General features: G+C 48.6%; 2 protein-coding genes across 2 annotated transcripts; one reads left to right on the forward strand and one right to left on the reverse strand.

Moving 5' to 3' along the window:
• Nucleotides 1-6: 6 nt before the first annotated feature.
• On the reverse strand, nucleotides 7-1319 carry FOBCDRAFT_229390 (uncharacterized protein). The gene is made up of 3 exons (XM_031188527.3): nucleotides 1235-1319; nucleotides 804-1172; nucleotides 7-744 (listed from the first exon to the last, which is right to left on the reverse strand). Exons 2-3 carry the CDS (start codon nucleotides 932-934, stop codon nucleotides 393-395), a joined length of 483 nt encoding a protein of 160 aa, XP_031035792.2. The 5' UTR covers nucleotides 935-1172; nucleotides 1235-1319; the 3' UTR covers nucleotides 7-392.
• A 12687-nt stretch (nucleotides 1320-14006) lies between these two features.
• On the forward strand, nucleotides 14007-17804 carry FOBCDRAFT_47929 (uncharacterized protein). The gene is made up of 3 exons (XM_031188515.3): nucleotides 14007-14726; nucleotides 14810-17022; nucleotides 17074-17804. The coding sequence occupies exons 1-3, from the start codon at nucleotides 14292-14294 to the stop codon at nucleotides 17453-17455; spliced, it is 3030 nt and encodes a 1009-aa protein (XP_031035780.2). The 5' UTR covers nucleotides 14007-14291; the 3' UTR covers nucleotides 17456-17804.
• The last annotated feature ends 240 nt before the right edge of the window (nucleotides 17805-18044 follow it).

An 18044-nucleotide genomic window follows, 5' to 3' on the forward strand; every position in this document is an offset into this window, starting at 1 on the left:
CAGAGATAGTCATCAAGGTAATGTCTATTCATTTGTGTCATACGTAGTTATCGTCTCGTGTCCATGCGTTCGGGGTCCTGTCTCCCTTCCAACACCCCGTGCGAGTATGTTTGTTGTGAATTATAATATAAGTTAGTTTGCTTTTCAATAAAGGCCCTCGTTAAGCTATTATTTTGGGCGTATCCTGACTTGTCCGGTTTTGCGTATGTAGGGCTTGCTGGTGTATGGTGGTAAGCACCCAAGTTATCGAACCCTTGTTGGGCTTCTCGCATTGTTTGGATATTGTCTTCGGTTTTGTTGTAATTCAGAATGCCGGGCATATTTCCTGATGCGACGAGAATTATTCTATCACCTCTTGACTTGGTTCAAATGTTTCAAGGGATAGCCGCATCTTAAGCGGTTCCTTCGTCCTCGATGTCGCAAACAGCTTCTAGGCTCTCCCTGGTGACGCGAAGAGCCTCCTCGATTACCGACTCCGGCACAGCAAGACTAGGCTTAGCGTCAGCCGCACCATTAGTCTTCGGGGCATCGCCGTTTGTTGCAGGCTTAGCGCTCGTTCCGTTCGAGCTCGATGATATGGGGTTGAGGGCAGAATCGTGCCGGACATCTTCGAGCACGCGACTCAGTAGGGCGGGAAAAGTTGTCACTTCGCCGGAGCGCAGCAGAGCAAGTGCATGCGATTGGATAGCCGTGGGCCAGTTTGTAGAATGAGAGTTTAGCGCGTGGAGAAGAGCATCTTGTATTCTTGGATAGTGTGTTAGTAGGTTGTCATGATAGAAACTGGCGAGGGAGGGGGAGCGTACTTTGAGACGTGACCGTCGCGCAGAAGCACTGTGTTGATTTGTGAGCGTAAATCTGGATCCAGAGTCGCCTGTGTGTGGTTTGCGGCGCTGGAGGGCACCTTGACGGGGGTAGAGGGTGCGTTGTTGGACATGATGGCGATGCAGGTGGAGGATGATCAATTTTGGTCCCGCTGAGGGAGAGCGTCGGCGGGAGATGGAAAGTGTTGGTCTGAGGGGGCTCTTGACCAATCGCAATAGTTTTTCCTTCGATGTTGAGCCAAATATCGTGTACAAGACACAGCGAGAGCTCTCGATCGGTCGCTCCGAAGCTCGAATGTTGTACGCTAGGTCAGGAGTATCACTTCGTTTATCTCTAAGATAACAATTGAACTATAACAATATGATTAGCGGCGTTCTCCGACTTGAGCAAAGGCCAAAAATGGAGCTCTTACCCACCCACAATGTATCGATAGAGGTCAACTCAATGATACAGAAGATAGAGGTTGATCGTCAGAATGTAGTAGCAAGGCTGAGGCTGGGGATAAAAGCTTCAGGGCGCACAAGGCTGAAATGCATTTGTGTTTGATTGGGCACAAGACTCCACTCTGGTGGTGGCGGTGCTCCACAGAGAAACTTATTGTCCTCCTATCGACCAATCCGAATAAGAATAAACAACACAATATCATATAGAGCAAGCACTTACACGCTCTGGACGACAATGAGATAAACATTCAGTAAGTCATCTCATTCAGTTGAATAGAAGCTTCAGCAGAGCACAATGGCACTTGATTCTCTAGCTCCATTGTCACTTCTTGCTGTACGTTTCAGAGAGTATTGCTTTTTCTATCCCTGGTCAAGATCACCTTCGCTCGCTGTGTGGCTTGTTTACGAGTTTGACCCCTAGTTCATTGATTTACACCACGCACTAGATATCGCGAAGGGAATCTCGTCAATCTTATCAGACTCATCTTGTGGGCTGCGTCCAGTCTAAAAGATATTGAGATCTTATGGTACTCCTTAATACACGAGATTTGGTGATATCTCACTGTGGACTTGAAATTTCCATCAACTCAACACATTCAGTCATATCTGAATGCTGTTGTCAATGACCATTGAAAGTACTATTCCTGCCGAAGATAAGACAACGGGCTTAAGATATAGGCTCTATCATGTTTGTTGGCCATCTCGAATAGCATTACAGCAAGGGATGATTAAGCGAAACTTAAGTCTTATGATAACTTCATGCCTCAACCAGAGTTATTGAACCATAAAAATTTAAGGTTAACGAAAAGAGCATGAAGAAGGTATGGATTACAACATTCTAGGCCAGGTGAATCATGACTCTATGGGAGAATTGCATTATTCAGATGTGAGCACTTAATCAGTTTCTGGAGGCTGGTATACGGCAGTTTTGTAAGTGATAAAGAGAATAATTCTCCGACTTACATTACACTGCATGTCGGAGATTCTGTAAATTAATTAAGCCAGACAGAATTGACCGTTGTCTCAAAATCCCCCCCGTAGCCCACCATCAACTATTGACTATTGACTATTCCAAGGAGCTCGATGGGTTTAAATCAGGTGGTTCGCTATCACATACCAGGCCAAAGGACAATATACCATCTCTAACAACAGACAGAAAAGTATGCAATGAATGAACACGGGCTTGTTTTGGAATTTGGTTGAGGTGATTTGGGGGGATATATCGCGAGATATGACAACACTGTATCTCTTGGGTATGATGCGAAAAGAGACGGCCTATAGTCGTACATCATTCCCCAATACATAGAATGGCCTGTAGGATGTGTCCGAGTTGTTCTCACTATGACCCCTGACGCCATTTCTTCCACGTCAATAATGTTCGTAGAGTTGAGCCAGACCCGAGACGCACAATTCGTATCATCATGGCAAGATCCCCGCCATTGGGCTCGTCTTGCAATTCTAGGGTGCCTCACGACCAAGCCAATGGTCTGACCGCTCGCTTCGATAAATTGGCAAAGAAAAGTTATTCGCCGTGGCTAATCTGGGATGCCGACGGCACCGGACATATTGACCATCCTTAAGAATGTCATCAACATGGATGTGAGACGGTCTACTTACCCTGCATCCTCAAATGTTATTTCACTTGTAAGTCGTTGGAAGACAGAGAACAGATGCTCGCCTGACGGGGGGGAAGAGTTCCCCGTTCCGTGTACTAGGCATAACTTTGTGCCTTAAGAGGATGCAACCATCCTCATCCTTAACCAACAAGGACAATGCGGGTGTCATCCGGGAACATCCACTATTGAGTTGAGAGATTCGGGGCGTACCATGGCCCATGGGCACGATGTGGCTATCGGGCTGACATTTGTGCCCATGACGACACACAGACATACATAGTTAAGCCATGGTCGATGTCGATGGTGTTGAGCCCTGTCGTCGTTTACCTTGGGTTATGCAATGCGTTCCGACGGGTACTTTACCCCAGGCATCCACTGCAGAGACTGGCGGTACCCGAATCATCCATCCATGTCAACTATCTCACCGGAAATCCCACTTTCAACTGGACTTGGACTGACTTACGGCCCGACCCGTTGGTATACCCGGTAATGACAGTTTCCCAGTGTTGGAGCCTGTAGGCATTGTGCTCACTCTTCACACCGACACATCACCGTCTCGTCTTGCTTGTTAGCTTGCCACGCCACAATCAAAGGAATTGAGCTTCCTGTAGCTGTCTAGTATAATTCTCCGGAAGCTTCGCTCCCCCGCGCTGCACGGCTCCGTCCCAAGCCATCACATGAGCCCTTGCTGCCGCGAGATGAGATAACTTGGGGAAGTCAACCGAATGTTCTTGGCTGAGGGGGGCCAGTTGCTTGTTTGTTCGGTAGCTCGCCAACCCCGGTAGCCACCCCAACATTGCGGTCATAGTTGTATAGGCGGTGAACAGCACCCAAGAAGCAACAAAAAGGCCCTCACAGCGAACCCTATCGCATCGACCCATCACAGTTGCAGCTGAGAGCAGGGAGAGCTCTTGGGTTCTTGGACTCTTGTTATTCCACGTCAGACGGGACCCAACTTACAGCTGTTCAAGGGTTTGTTCCTTCTGTCAGCGATTTTAAGATAAGAAATCCATGTGAAGCCTGCTAGCTATCTGGAGGTTTCCAAGGACTTGCATATAATCTGCGAAGTCATGAGTATCTTCCCCTGATCGTAATTTGCGGGATGAGGCCAAAAGTGTAATGGAGATGTTTAACATACGCTTGATGTGAATCATTGACTCGCGAAAGCAGCAGGCGAGCAGGATCGCAAACGTTGTCCATCTCCACCATATTTGATGACCATTTGGCTAAGTGAAATGAAGTTGTCTGTTGTTTTCAGTGCATGAAACAAGTGTTCTGATAGGACAGACTGTCACATCTGAAACGAAGGCACCCATCGCAAGCAAAGGAACCCAACCGTCCTGCATGTTCAGAGTTGAGATTCCGAGCTGCATATTTCGGTCTTTGCCCAAGTGGTTGCAGGACGTCGACTAGAGATCTCCTTGCTTTTCAAGGCGAGGAAAGAGAGAAACAGTCCACTTGACCAGTCAAGCATAGCACTTGACAAGCCCAAGTAGCATGCCGGTTTTCATATTCTCTAATAGTGTTACCGTTTCTTATCTCCCACAAATCTCAGACATTCAGACACCGTTCACAACTTGTCTTGGACCACTTCTGTGAGGTATAATCGGCTTCATTCAGCCGATGAAAGCCCCGACAAGTCCCGTAATGCCATCAGTATTACTTCCTGTTGCAAGGGTTTGAGTATGATATCGGCTCGCGGTGAAGCTGGTTGGACCCATTGGAGCGGAAACCTGCAAGCTTGTTTGTATCACAATGCAACCGTTATCGAAACTCGGGATGAACCCCATTTGCTGAAATAAACTTCCCGTTAGTCGACAGACTTGTCGGTGAGCCATGTCTTGAAGTAGCTATCTACCTGAGGTGATAGCATGAGGTATGTATGCACAAGGATGCACGTCGTCGACCCGAGGTGCCTAAACTCGCTGACAGGGTGGTGATTAGCTGGGTTAAGTCTCCCTCGCGATTGAGGCTGAAGTATCGGATTGGAGATCTTGTCGTTTGATGTGGGGGATGATCATCGAGGCTTGAGGCGAAGAATGAGCCGGAGCCAAAGAGTAGTGGGCCATCTCCAGGATCTCCTCGTGGTTGACCGGTCAAGTGAAGTACCGCGCAAAGTCAACGTCCCACACCGCGCATCCACCCATCATATTGCTTTGCAGCCACACACATGTTTCCCCAGAAAACTAGAACAGGCAGCTGAAGCGTATTCAGCTGCATATTATACGTGCAGTGACGTTGGGGAGCCACGAGGGCTTAGTCAGAAGCATTGCAAGCCATGAGGGACAGCACTTGATCGAACAGCGAGTGACACTGATTGCATGCTATTCATGCATTTCCTCGACATGAGATAACCATAGAGAGTAGGGGTTGTATCCTGGTAGTTTAAAGAAGAATGAATGACTCGCTAAAAGCACTCAAGACGCAACATCGAATGGGGGTCATTTTCAGTCGTATGTATCGTCCCGTATGCGTAGCTCCTTGTGGGCCTATGAAACGCAAACCGATGGCGAGCCGCATATGGGCGGATGTATTGCTTGGCGAGGCCGAGACCCAATAGAACGGAGTTTGTATGAAGAATGTCTCTGGAACTGATCTCATTGAACAGAGTATTGAGGCCTGTATTCATGTGAAATTTACGAGTGTCAGAACAGGAAAGTTAAGTCCGATACCACGGGCCGTGGAGGCGAATCCACATAATGATCAAAGGACTACCGGCCAGACCATAACCTGTCCAAGGCTGTTGAGCAGCACTGTGCATCTAAACGAGTCTGGAGGTGGGCATGCCATGACCCAATCGCAAACGTAATGCCTGCCGAATACTGCCTGGCACTTCTTAATGACAGATCGTTTCTCCTGCCGAGGTGAAAATGCACAGAGTTGCTGGCGGTTTTGAGTTTCGAAAAAGCAATAAGGCAGTATAAACTAGGAGAGAGTGTCTATGGACAAGACATTGGCAGGGGTCTTCGGGGGCAGGGTTGTCTGTGTGTAGGCTTGTGGTTAACCTAACCTGACATGATGACTGCAAGGTGAGTAAGGTAGGTCAGCGACCAATACGAGGAGTGAATCTGCGCTCTTAAAGCAATAAGCAAAGAAAGGCATGTCACGCGTAAACAATATAGAGGAAACAAGATAGACGAGAGAAGATAAGAGCCTTCGAAGCTACTCATGCCGGACAGTGGAGTTTGTGTAGGACTCAAGGCCAGAGCTGAACGAATGATACATCACCATTTGGGAACTGAATAAAGGTCGGTATGATAGGTATGTCTTGACGAGTATAAACGGCTCTTCTTACCTAGGTCCCTTGCTCGCGAGATACAATACACTAGACAAGTGTGCAGCTAGTGATAAGGCGCAAAAGATCATGGATCAGGCATGTTGAACCAGCAGCGGAAGTTGTGAGAGGTGAGCTGTCAGACAAGCAATTCTTCATGAAGCCGGCAAGGTATGAAGTTGTGGAGGGAAGCTGAGGGAGGCTGTCCGGAGTGGATGTCTAAGGAGGTACCGAGATAGGTATCCCGTTCAATCTGCCGGACTGTAAGGTAAGGCACTGATTGAATCTCAGGTATTCGGCAGGCAATCCCCACCGGCCCCGTCCTTCCATATTTGCTGACTCTTTCCTTGCTGATGCTATCAGGTTTTGAAAATGTTGACAAGGAAGGTACAGTGCAGCGCAGAAAACGGGAGTGTAGTGCGGTGCAGTACAGTAAAGGAAGGAAGGAAGGCACAGCAGAAATAGAAACAGCAACAGTTGGCCTCAAAGACTCTGAGAGTTGCAGCCGGCGGCTGGCAACATCTCATAATGTAGGTGAAGGGAAGTTAGGTAAGCGAAGGAGACGCTCATATCGAATCGTATCGAGTCTCGATATCTCTCTGGTGGGAGATGGTGAGTTAAGAAGGCGCCGTAAGAAAGGATATCCTTGAAATCAATATATGCATCTGAGTCAATTAGGCACTCGCTGACTATGCCCGCCTTGTTTTGAGTTGTGCAGACTGATGCAGGCTGCCTAAATGAACAAGATACCCCAGTATTTTACTGCGTAAGATATTCATTCCTAGGTAGTATGTATACAACCTATGCAAGAGCTCTATCCCAGTAACCTTCAAGTTTCACTTCGGGGCAGACATACATACGCATACTCACCTACCTACCTATACATACATAATACATACATTATGTATGGCATCCCGTAGCTCATATCTCACATCACTCGGTATCACCTCGTATTACCTTGATCACATCACATCACATCAGCAAGCCTGACTTGGCCTGAATGGCCTGAATGGCCTCACTTCTCGCTTCCCCCAGAAAGCCCATGGGGTAACACGTACCTGGGTGCGGATGCCAAGCAGTATATTCTCGGGGTGAATCTGTTACAAGATGGAAAAGAAGAGGGCCTGGTTTCGTCAGATCTCGACCCGGCCCAAGCCCCTTCGACTAGATGCAGTCGTCTGCAGATATGATACCACCCACTGCCCACTACAGCCACAACGACAACGACATACCTACCACCAACACCACTTTGATTAAGGCACAGGACCCGAAGAAAAGGGCGAGGCTTGAATTGGTCGGAGTGAGACGAATGCACGTTTGACTCTTTTAGAAGGTTGATTCTCACATTCAGCAGCTGTATTGGAGTGTTTGTCCCTTAGGAGGTGTCCTCACTTACACCGAGAAGAACGGTATCAATTGTGGAGGTGGGGTCATTATCACGCTTACTTAGACATTTTCATGATCTTTGGCTCTGGCTAACACAGAATCGGATGTCAATCCATACCATTTTCCATGTTTAGAACACCGAGCATTACTGATCAGTTGCCAATGGAGGGTTGTGTCAATTTGGCTTCGCTTTGAATTTATTCCAAGCTGGGCTCAAGTGCAGGCTGCCATGCCATTGCCATGGCTCACTAAAACCAACACTAGGATCGTGACGGAGCGGCTCTTTGAGCCTTGGTGCTGGGCTACCAGTCGTAATCAGTAAGGGCAGAGGGGCGACCATCCGCTTGTTCTCTTAGTCTGACCGGGTCTTCAACCAGTCATTCCCATTTCATGTTATGGCTCGCGGGACCGTGACCTGGGATACCGCAACAGCAAGTACAACAGGTGATGCGGACTTAGCATTCCACAATTTACATTCCGCTATCTTCTTGCCTGGCCTGTCTTTGTTTTCTGCTTTGCTTTCTTTTTATCCATCAGCTCATTTCTGCACCTTTACGAGTTGATACCCATAAGTTACCTGAGTTGAATTGAGCTTCCGTACCGTAACCAGTAAAGGTCCCGCTTTGACGGCGGCGCCGGTGATGGTGGTGATCCATAAAATGAATGCTAGGGGGACTGGACCCTTGAGAGGATTGGCGGAATAGGTGCAGTACAGATTACAGATGGCTGTTGGACAAGAGGCACAGACAGGTGTCTTTACTCAACTCTTCCACCTCATCAAGGACACTATCCTGTCCAAGACAGAGGGTCTGGAATTTTGGTGACCAAGACTGGGATTGTATTGCAGCCCAGGTCTCACAAGCTGGCTGTTCTCGTGGCTCCCATGCTCAGTCAAGATGAACTGACCTGTCAACGGCTGAGACACCCATGCTTGGCTGGCGGCCAGACGCCGGGGTTTTGCATCAATCGGATAACTTGACGCGAAGCTATTCAAGTAAATGTTGTAGAGACCACAGGCGTGTCTTGATGACTAGCATGAGCTGTGCACGACAAAACTTTGATTTGAACAACGGGCCCAATTGCCTGCAGATACTTATGCAGCAGAGCAAGCGGTGAAAGAGAAAAGATGCTAATCATCTCATGATGAAGTAGAGGTAGCTCTTGTAGCTATGGACGGTGAAAAAACACGTCCGAAATTTTCTGCTTCTTCACCGAGAGTGTTCCAATCAAAAGGCACTTGCAGATCTCATTTGGGACTGATGAAGATCAAACCACAGCACCATCCTAGCGCGGACCGCGATCCAATGTAGTCATGTTGGATACCGAACATTAAGCCCTCATGGTGGATAAAATAGATTGATCAATGGAATCCTTTTCTTTGTAGCCAAACATTCGCTAGTAAGGTATACAATGCTGCTAATTAGCTCGGACCTGTTCTTCGGTATTAGTAGATGTTGTGGTTGACGCTCTTCAGTTGCCGAGGTAGTATAAACACATGAAAAGTTAATACAGACAATGCTATCCAAGTCTGGCAGAGACAATAGAAGCAATGCTTGTACAATAAAAACAACCATGGACCGACTTGTAAGTTGTGACGCATTACGACAGCTACAGCTCACCGGCAGTTGTATGAAAGAGGGTCAAGCTAACAGGCCTCAGGACAACAATAGCAGCCTCTGTGGAGTCAGCACATTTTCAAGGTGGAGGAGAGTCAAGCATTATGAGTCCTTCGTGGTGACACCTGGGCATAAATGGTGGGGAGAGAAAACAGAAAGGCTTGAGACGCCATCGAGAAGGTATGGAGACACGGATGACCCTTGTAAACAAAAGCAAAACCTTCAGTGAATACAGTACATCCGCTATTGGATGTCAGCAAAAATTAATTGATCAGTTAATTGACCATTTTAGCCGCCCGCTCATCTTTGTCAGTTTTCCAGAATCGGACGGTGCATCGCCAATCTTAGCTTGCACACCAGGGACTGCACTCTTCCTTGACCTAAATCTCACCTTATCACTCACCTTGCGAATCCGACATCTGACAGCAGCACGAATCCGACAGTCCCACTGCAGTCTGCAGTCTGCGGCCAACGCTTTCCCACCAACGCAGCAACGATCGATCTGGAGAGCAGAGCGGGGATTAACAGCTAGGTAATGTTAATACCAGCGTTTGGTGCAATACAGAGCCAACAATGGGGCTTTTGCGCATATGCTCGTTCTGTGTAAGCTTGTACACTTACTGTACTTATTACATCGCAAATACCTGAGAACCTGTTTCACCGTGCATCACTCGCCGCATGATATCGTATCGCATCGCTGCTCAGCGCCGCCCCGCGCCTTGACACTAACCAACAGATCCCTGATGTATTCTAGGACTTCTCTGTACAATGGAACGAATAGTCAATGGCAGATGGCGCAGCCAAAGCTCATTCGTCAATTGCAGCTCAGTTTTCTCTTTCCTCTCCTCAGGGACCTGCGTCAATTCGCATACCTACATGCAGGAAACTACTGTAGCTGGCGCAATAAGGAAAAAGATCAAAGACCATCATCTGCAGCCTAAAGTTTGTGACACGACACGACAACACAACACAACCTGCCCGCCGGTGAAGGAGGGCTGTCACTTTTCTTTTTATGGCGGGAGAGCAGCCCACCCCTCCTCTTCGACCCCGGCTTTTCAGCGATTCTTGTCTCGGGAATAAGAACACCATCATGACTTCTAAAGCCAAGACTCAACAGCGATGATCTGCCCGGCCAGATCTCTCCGATCCTTTCCTCCGTTGCTGGCCGAGAAACGTCCTCCTGACTCGGCCTCCCATATGACTTGACTCGGATGACGACGGCGGAGTAGAGGTGGTGCTGTGGAAGTGGAAAGGGGGTTAGGCAGGGCAGAGTAAGCTACGTCAGGAGCTCAGATCTAGGTACACACATCTATACCTCGACAAGGTGAAGGCTGGGATCTGGCGGTCGGGATCGAAGATGGTGGAGGACTGTTGGCCACGGGATGGAGTAAAGACTTGGCCAGTCACTTTCCAGTATAGACAACTGAGACACAAAAAGATTGTACTCGATAGATCATATTGGAGTAGAAACTTCAATGAACTGAACTCAATGAAGGAAATACCAGCATGACGCCAAGGCAAGCCTCTTGATACCGTACCCGCAGCCTACAAGCCCTGCCAGGCACAATACGTGATCTTTATTCGACCTGCGTGGAGAGGTCTCCAACCGCTTCTTCTTTGGAACGGCAGCAAGCGAAATCGCAGGTTGTGTTGGAGGTACAATACGGGGTACATGTTCCTGTGCAACCATTACACCGAGCTAAGGCGCGGAACATGGAAGTCATGGCCCTCACTTACATCATCACTATCGCCATCATCTTAGCCACCGTGACCACTTACACGGCCTTACAGTTCACACCAAATGTTCCAGATACGATCGCTGAGGAGTCATGTATGAATTTCATGAATCAATCAGAAGCAGGCATCAGGTCACTGGGAAGAGAAATTCATGATTATTGACACAAAGACAGAGACATACACACCGCTTAATCAAACCGATTAGACGACTAGCTATGCAAGTCCTCTGAATTCCTGGCTTGCTTTCACAAATCAACATAGCCCGTCCCATGCGGATTCGTTTCCTTGGTTTGTCATTGGACTGTATAACCATTTTGTTGTGCGCCAAAAAACAACAATTGAGTCCATGATACAACAGCGTAAAGCGGATGACTACTGTAGTCTACCGAAGCGCACAAACCAACACCATCAGCCGCTGGGCGGCGTTCTGTCTGGCCAGTGCAACGGATTATCGAAACTTTACAGCGGGACAGGGAGGGTTGAGACGGGATGGATTGGTTGGACTGGATTGAATAGGACTGGTGTTGACTTTGTTTACACACGGTCTAAATTGGGACATTTTCAAGGCTGAGGTGGTGCGCTATCACGATACCCCTTAAACCAATAGGGGAAGTCAAATTGAAATATAGTGTTTTGGCTGAACATTATGACTATTTTTTGCATATCTGATCACTTTGCTTGGCCTTTCAGTTCGTTGTTCGCAGAACAGCCGTACTAACAAAATACCCAGCAATGGATCTTGATGATGATGAATTCCAATTTCCCTGTCATTGCTTGACTTCTATTCTTATTGATTAACCTTGACCTGCCATCTGGGGGAACCTGGCCGTTGGTCAAACAATCCCCGATCTCACCTGAAGCGGAACCATACTAGACAAGGTGTAGGTGAAGTGAATGTTGTATTGGACCCGTTTCCCTAAAAAAGAACAGAGAATGACATCCATCCCTTGCAGTTGTACGGTACCCGTCAATGGACAACAAGCTTTATTTGCTGTTAGTTGTGCTTTACACGCAATCATCAACAGGCACATGTCGTGTCATTCGAAGCCGAGCTTCATGATTGACCCACGCAAAACAACAACTTAGCCAGTCGGTGCATGTGTTTTGCAGTGTGATGTATAATAATAGACAGGTATCGATTGTTAAACGCCCGAGTCGCGTCCTAATAACGCCGTCTCTCCATAATGTTGAGTTTGTCATTCGTTTGAACCCCTACTGCTCCCGCGGCACCAGCGTTATAAGCTATCAGGTCAGGTCTGTCAATGCTCAAAGCGCCGAGTCTGCGGATCATCTATCTATCGTCTTTACCATTCTTTCATCGCGATTCACGCTCTTGGCATAGAACAATACACAGACCCTGTCAGGTCAAAGAGACAAGCATTGAACTCGAGGTTCCGTCGCTCAGATAAACCCGGTAAAGACCCATCAAATTCCTGGTAGACAACGGACCCAAAGACAAGAACGACGTGAGGATAAAAGCGTGGAACCCAAGCCAAGAACCGCCGCCCCCCCAGAAAGGACTCAAAGAGGACCCTCTTCCCAAGACTCTCTCCACCAAAAGGGACGCCCCACCCTACCCTAGCTGCTTCTGGGTAGTTGAAGACGTGTGTGTGTGTGGGAGCGTGCCAAGTCGAGAGAGGCGTGTGCTAGAGGCTAGAGGCGTGTCGCCGGACCACAGAGTGCCCCAGGCCTGAGGCGTGTACCCACCTCTAGGAGAACGCCGGGAGGCTCAGAGGGCCTAGAAGAGAGGCGTTGCTTGTGGTTGAGCAAAAGTTGATAGTGAAAGGGAAGCACGAGAACAGGAATAAGAGGAGCAAGATGGACCAGGAGGCCTACTGAGGCGATGTTGTAGTCATCGAATATGATGCTAGCTGCTTCTTCTATAGCAAAACCCGCTCTCCGTTTCCATTCCCAAGTCGAGAATTAGTGGAAGCCAGCAGCAACAAGCGAGTTATCGATCGAGCCACAAACGATCTAGCAACGATCCAGCAACGCCCACCGGCGGCGCCCGCGCAATCCAATCTCGAAAACAATATTAAACTGGCCATACAATACAGCCCATAACAGAAACTGTCACAGTAACGAGTATTTAAAAACGAATTTTTATCGTGCAGTTGTTTGAGTAAATACAACTCAACAGGGAACCTCACAGTATTGACACTATCTATCATATAAAACAAGAATATACGGACTCTCGCTATTAGTTCCCAACTCTGATTAGAGTAGAGACCCTTGGACCCTTTGAATAACGACAGCGAATTCAAATTCAGGCTGGTTCACCGTGCAGTGCAAGTGTTTGACCCAGTAGGTACGTACCTGTTATTCTCTATTCTCTTTCCGTACCTACGGCACCTCTCCATCTCAATCATTCATTCGATGGGCCAAGAAGAGAGCATCCCAACGAGAGGGCAATTTTCGGGGAGGCTTTCGCCACTTACCCAAGTCAGCTGCCCAACCAAAGGGCTTCCAACACTGAAGCAAAAGGCCTGAATACGCACTGCTGCTGGCACCTGGCCTTCACTGCCTTCCACTGGCTGCTTTTCCATGTTGCTAAAAGCTGGGCTGGTGCTGGGACCTGATAGAGGGGCAATTGATGACCGATGTCGTAGTTAGCTGGAGGGAAAGGGCTTAGGTGTGCTGAATCCCCAGGGCATCTATCATCCATCCCTACTGAGCTGAGCTGATGTGATGGTGTCGCCCTGTGCTCACTACATTCACGCACTCACTCACTCGTACCTGCCAACCATTCCATCATCCAATACTGTTCAAAGCATTGCTTGCTTCAGATTTGAGGTGCTGTTAGTTGTGCTGTAGTAGAGTGCACACCCTGCGGAAACCGTGGCACTCCGACACCCATTTTCATCCATCACCGGTTGCTTGTCCTGGACTGGCGCTGCGAGCGAATGGATGCTCGTCGGAGTTGCGCTTGCCCAAAATCTGGATAGGTGGGCACCTGCCCTGCTGCACCTGGCACCTGGCGTCCGGCATCCTGCCCCCGGCACCTTGCACCTTCCCCCCCTGCACCCTGCACTTGCATTTGCGCTTGCACTTGCACCTGCACTGGTAGTGGCACCTGCTTGAGTCGTAGGTTCGGCTCAAAGCAAAGCAAGCAGGACAAGGACAAGACTTAGACCGCACTCGTCTTTCGAGCCTCGAGTCTTTCTTTTAACCCTTCAACATCTTCAACTCGTGCCTCTTCCACAGTCTCCCCGCCACTCACTCGTTTTTCGGCCCCTCTGTCCCGTCAATTGCCACGGGCAGGGCGATGCTTTGTCCGCGGTGAAGGCCTTTCCCTTCCTCTATCGACGTCGTCCTATTTCTCGGATTCCATAGTTCACATATGGGCTTGCCGCTCTTTGATACCGAACGACGCTCACAACTATTTTAGTCCGCCATCATGGCTACCACCGACGACACCGCGACCATTTCCTTCCGCGGTGCAGGCCGTGATGATCTACCTCTAGCCGATTATATCTTGCGCAAAACGCAATACCTCTACGCCCTCATCCTACTTACAGCATTCATATCTTGCGCCGCTTGGTACAGCGTCGTGAACTCCAAGAAACAAGAAGACCTGGTCCAGCCTACAGTTAAAGGACCTGGAGGCAAGCCATTACCCATAACCAAGAGGAAGCGAGCCCGAGGCGATGGTGACCGCAAGATCGGCCCAGGTTTTGGCCGTACCGCAAAAAATGTTTTTCGTTACCTCGCCTTTGTTGTCTTCATGACCTATGTGGGCAGCGCTGGATTCATGTTTTATCATGCTTTCTGGTACGAAGACCCTTACCAATGGTCCAACGAGGGGTTGCCATGGGCTGGTGAATGGAGTGTTGTATGTGAAATACCTACTCCCTCTTAACTGTCTCGAGATCTCGAGAGAGTCATCGTAACTGCAACTGACACTTTTTCGCATAGGTCCATGTTACCGGATCCCTTTTCTTCTACCTTTATATCCTCATCTCGCTTTTCGATTGGCGCAAGGGTCCTAATATTGTTCACTTCATTATCTGGATCTTGGGCTTCATTGGCGAGATTATCATGTTCTCTACAACTGCAGTTGCGGCTGTTGATTGCCACTTCTTCCGCTCTGTTAAAAACAGCGGCTCAGACAAGGAAGGAAACTGTGTAGATTACTGGACCAAGATCGACCTCGTCCTCTATTTCGTTCGAATACTCCATCTACTTGCCTTGGTCGGAGTCTTTAGCTTGGCATGGATTCGGAAAGCTCGCGACACTGACGAGAAGAAAGCCGAGGAAGCTAACCCAGCCGAGTCAACACCACTACTGAACGGAAACCGCCGGTCGTATGAGACTAATGGTCAAGCGGTCAATGGCCAGATTCCTAATGGTCGTGATACCAATGGTCGCCGTGGGCGCGGTAGAACGATGTCGAACGCACACAAGACGCCAAGTTTCCCTAAAAAGGAAGAACCTGCTGCCTTTTATCGACCCGAGAAGCTACCACACAAGACGTGGTGGGAGTATCTTAAGGGGTACTCACTTTTCTTCCCTTACCTCTGGCCTAAGGACTCTGTCAGACTTCAGATAAATGTGCTCATCTGCTTCATCTTGGTCATGCTACAGCGTTTGGTCAACGTAGCTGTTCCGATGGCAGTCAAACAAGTGGTAAATGATCTCGAGGAGGTGATCAAAGATGTTCAAGATGGCGAACGCCTTTCAATGGACAACTTCCCATTGAAAGATTTTTTGATTCTGGGAATCTTGTGGATCCTTCAAGGCCAATCGGGACTTCTGGGATCGTTGAGATCAATTCTTTGGATTCCCGTCTCGCAATATTCGTATCGGGGACTAACGACAGCGGCTTTCAACCACGTCCACTCTCTGAGTCTCGATTTCCACCTCTCTAAGCGCACTGGAGAGGTCCTGTCAGCACTCAACAAAGGTTCTTCTATTAACCAATTTCTTGAGCAAGTGACCTTCCAGGTTTTCCCCATGCTTTTCGATCTTTTCCTCGCAATCTCGGTTTTCTACTATTATTACGGCCCACTGTATGCTGAGATCAACCTGGTTGATACTTGTTGGTATCTCTACATGACTATCAAGATGGCTTCCACTCGAGCGGATCAGCGTCGTGAAATGACCAACGCCGACCGCGAAGAGGAAGCAGTAAAGAACGACTCAATCTCTAGTTACGAAACAGTCAAATACTTCAACGCCGAAGATTTCGAGTCCAGACGGTACCAAGGCAAGGTTGCAGTGTTCCAAAATGCCGAGGCAAAGGTTCAGATGGGCATGATGATGATGAACATTTGCCAAACCGTTGTTTTCAACCTCGGTAGGATCATCGCTGCCTTGGTCTGTGGCTGGCAAGTCGCCATGGGTATGGATCGTCGCACCACTGGTGACTGGTTCATGGTAGTCTCATACTTGACACAACTACAGGGTCCCCTGAACTTTTTTGGCACTTTTTACCGGACTGTACAGCAGGCGATGATCTCAGGCGAGAGATTACTTGAGCTTTTCAAGATCCAGCCAACTGTAGTGGATACGCCCCATGCTGTCCCTCTGGGCAAGGACTTCCAAGGTCATGTGCGTTGGAACAACGTTAGCTTCTCCTATGACCGACGAAAACCCGCGCTACGCAACATTTCCTTCGAATGTCTGCCTGGCACCACAACAGCGTTTGTGGGCGAGTCAGGTGGAGGCAAGTCTACTTTGTTTCGCCACATGTTCCGTTACTACGACTGCGACGAGGGATCGATTGAGTTGGACGGGAAGAATGTCAAGGATCTGACCATCAACTCAGTCAGAGAGAAGATTGGTGTCGTTCCCCAGGACACAACGCTTTTCAATGAGACCTTGATGTACAACCTTAAGTATGCAAGACCCTCCGCGACAGACGAAGAAGTTTACGAAGCATGCCGTGCCGCCAGCATTCATGACCGCATTCTATCATTTCCAGATCAATACAGCACGCAAGTCGGCGAGCGAGGTCTCCGTTTGAGCGGTGGCGAAAAGCAGCGAGTCGCCATCGCGCGAACAATTCTCAAGGACCCTCGTATCATCATGCTGGACGAGGCCACATCAGCACTAGACTCCCATACTGAGCAGGAGATTCAAGACAATGTGTGGAACATTGGGCAGGGCCGAACTTTGCTCATCATTGCGTATGTAACCGCTCCATACCCTGCACAGCTTTCTTTCTAACATGAATTCAGACACCGACTATCTACGATCACACACGCCGATCAAATCATTGTTCTTAACTCTGGAACAATTGTTGAGAAGGGAACTCATGAAGAACTCCTGGCCGCTAAGGGGCGATATGCCTCTATGTGGGAGAAGCAAATCCGAGCCGAGCGAGCCCTCAACGTGGCTCGTGAAGCGCAACTGAAAGCTGCCAGGGCCCTTCGTAAGGCTAAAATGGGACCAAAAAGGAATTCAGACGGTGCTATTGACAGCTACAACAGTCTGGGATCCTCAGGAAGCATATCCGGCTCAGGTTCACAAGGCCATGAGGATGATACACACACATCCTCTTCGTCATGCTCAGACGCAGAGTCGAGCCACAGCGAGGAGCACTCGATGGAGCGAAAGTAAGCTGTTGCTTCACGTTTCAGCACTCTAGTGTTTCACCAATATACACGACCTCACTGTCAAACGTCGTGACATCTTCACCATCGAGGATTGACGTTACCCTCTAACTTAATTCTCATCACAACTCTTCCACGCTATCATTTTATCTACTTGGCTTACGAAGCACCATCTCCGCCTACGACGTTTCACCCATAGGTTCGGCATCAAGACTGCATCGGATCGGTGTTGAGGCGTTTTGCTTCTAGTGTTTAATGCATCGGATCATCGGAATCCGACTAATCATCTCGAAACAGCCTGCATCAAGGCACTCGAGTGAATATTTTCAACCTTATCATCAAGGCAATAGGAAGGGGGGGGGGGGGGGGGGGGGGGTAATGCAGTCAAACGTTTGCGTTGCAATGTGCTATATATAGCATAGTAATTGTCATGGCAGGGTACATATGCAGGCGTTTACGGATATCACGATTTGCTTTTGAAATGGGACATGGCTTAGGCTGAATATAAGGGGCATATGGATTGATCTGAATTTCTCTTATCTGCGACGACCGGCTCGACGCTCTCGACACAGCAAACGACATTGCACACATGACGT

The sequence above is a fragment of the Fusarium oxysporum genome, chromosome VIII (genome assembly GCF_013085055.1).
Source record: "Fusarium oxysporum Fo47 chromosome VIII, complete sequence".
NCBI classification, from domain to species: domain Eukaryota; kingdom Fungi; phylum Ascomycota; class Sordariomycetes; order Hypocreales; family Nectriaceae; genus Fusarium; species Fusarium oxysporum.

Excerpts from the sequence above, each read along its gene's own strand:
- FOBCDRAFT_229390 (XM_031188527.3), bottom strand. The coding sequence starts at position 934 with ATGTCCAACAACGCACCCTCTACCCCCGTCAAGGTGCCCTCCAGCGCC. Across the intron at positions 745-803 it reads CGCGACGGTCACGTCTCAAA|AATACAAGATGCTCTTCTCC; the intron begins GTACGCTCCCCC and ends ACACTATCCAAG.
- FOBCDRAFT_47929 (XM_031188515.3), top strand. The coding sequence starts at position 14,292 with ATGGCTACCACCGACGACACCGCGACCATTTCCTTCCGCGGTGCAGGC. Across the intron at positions 14,727-14,809 it reads GGGCTGGTGAATGGAGTGTT|GTCCATGTTACCGGATCCCT; the intron begins GTATGTGAAATA and ends TTTTTCGCATAG. Across the intron at positions 17,023-17,073 it reads CGAACTTTGCTCATCATTGC|ACACCGACTATCTACGATCA; the intron begins GTATGTAACCGC and ends ACATGAATTCAG.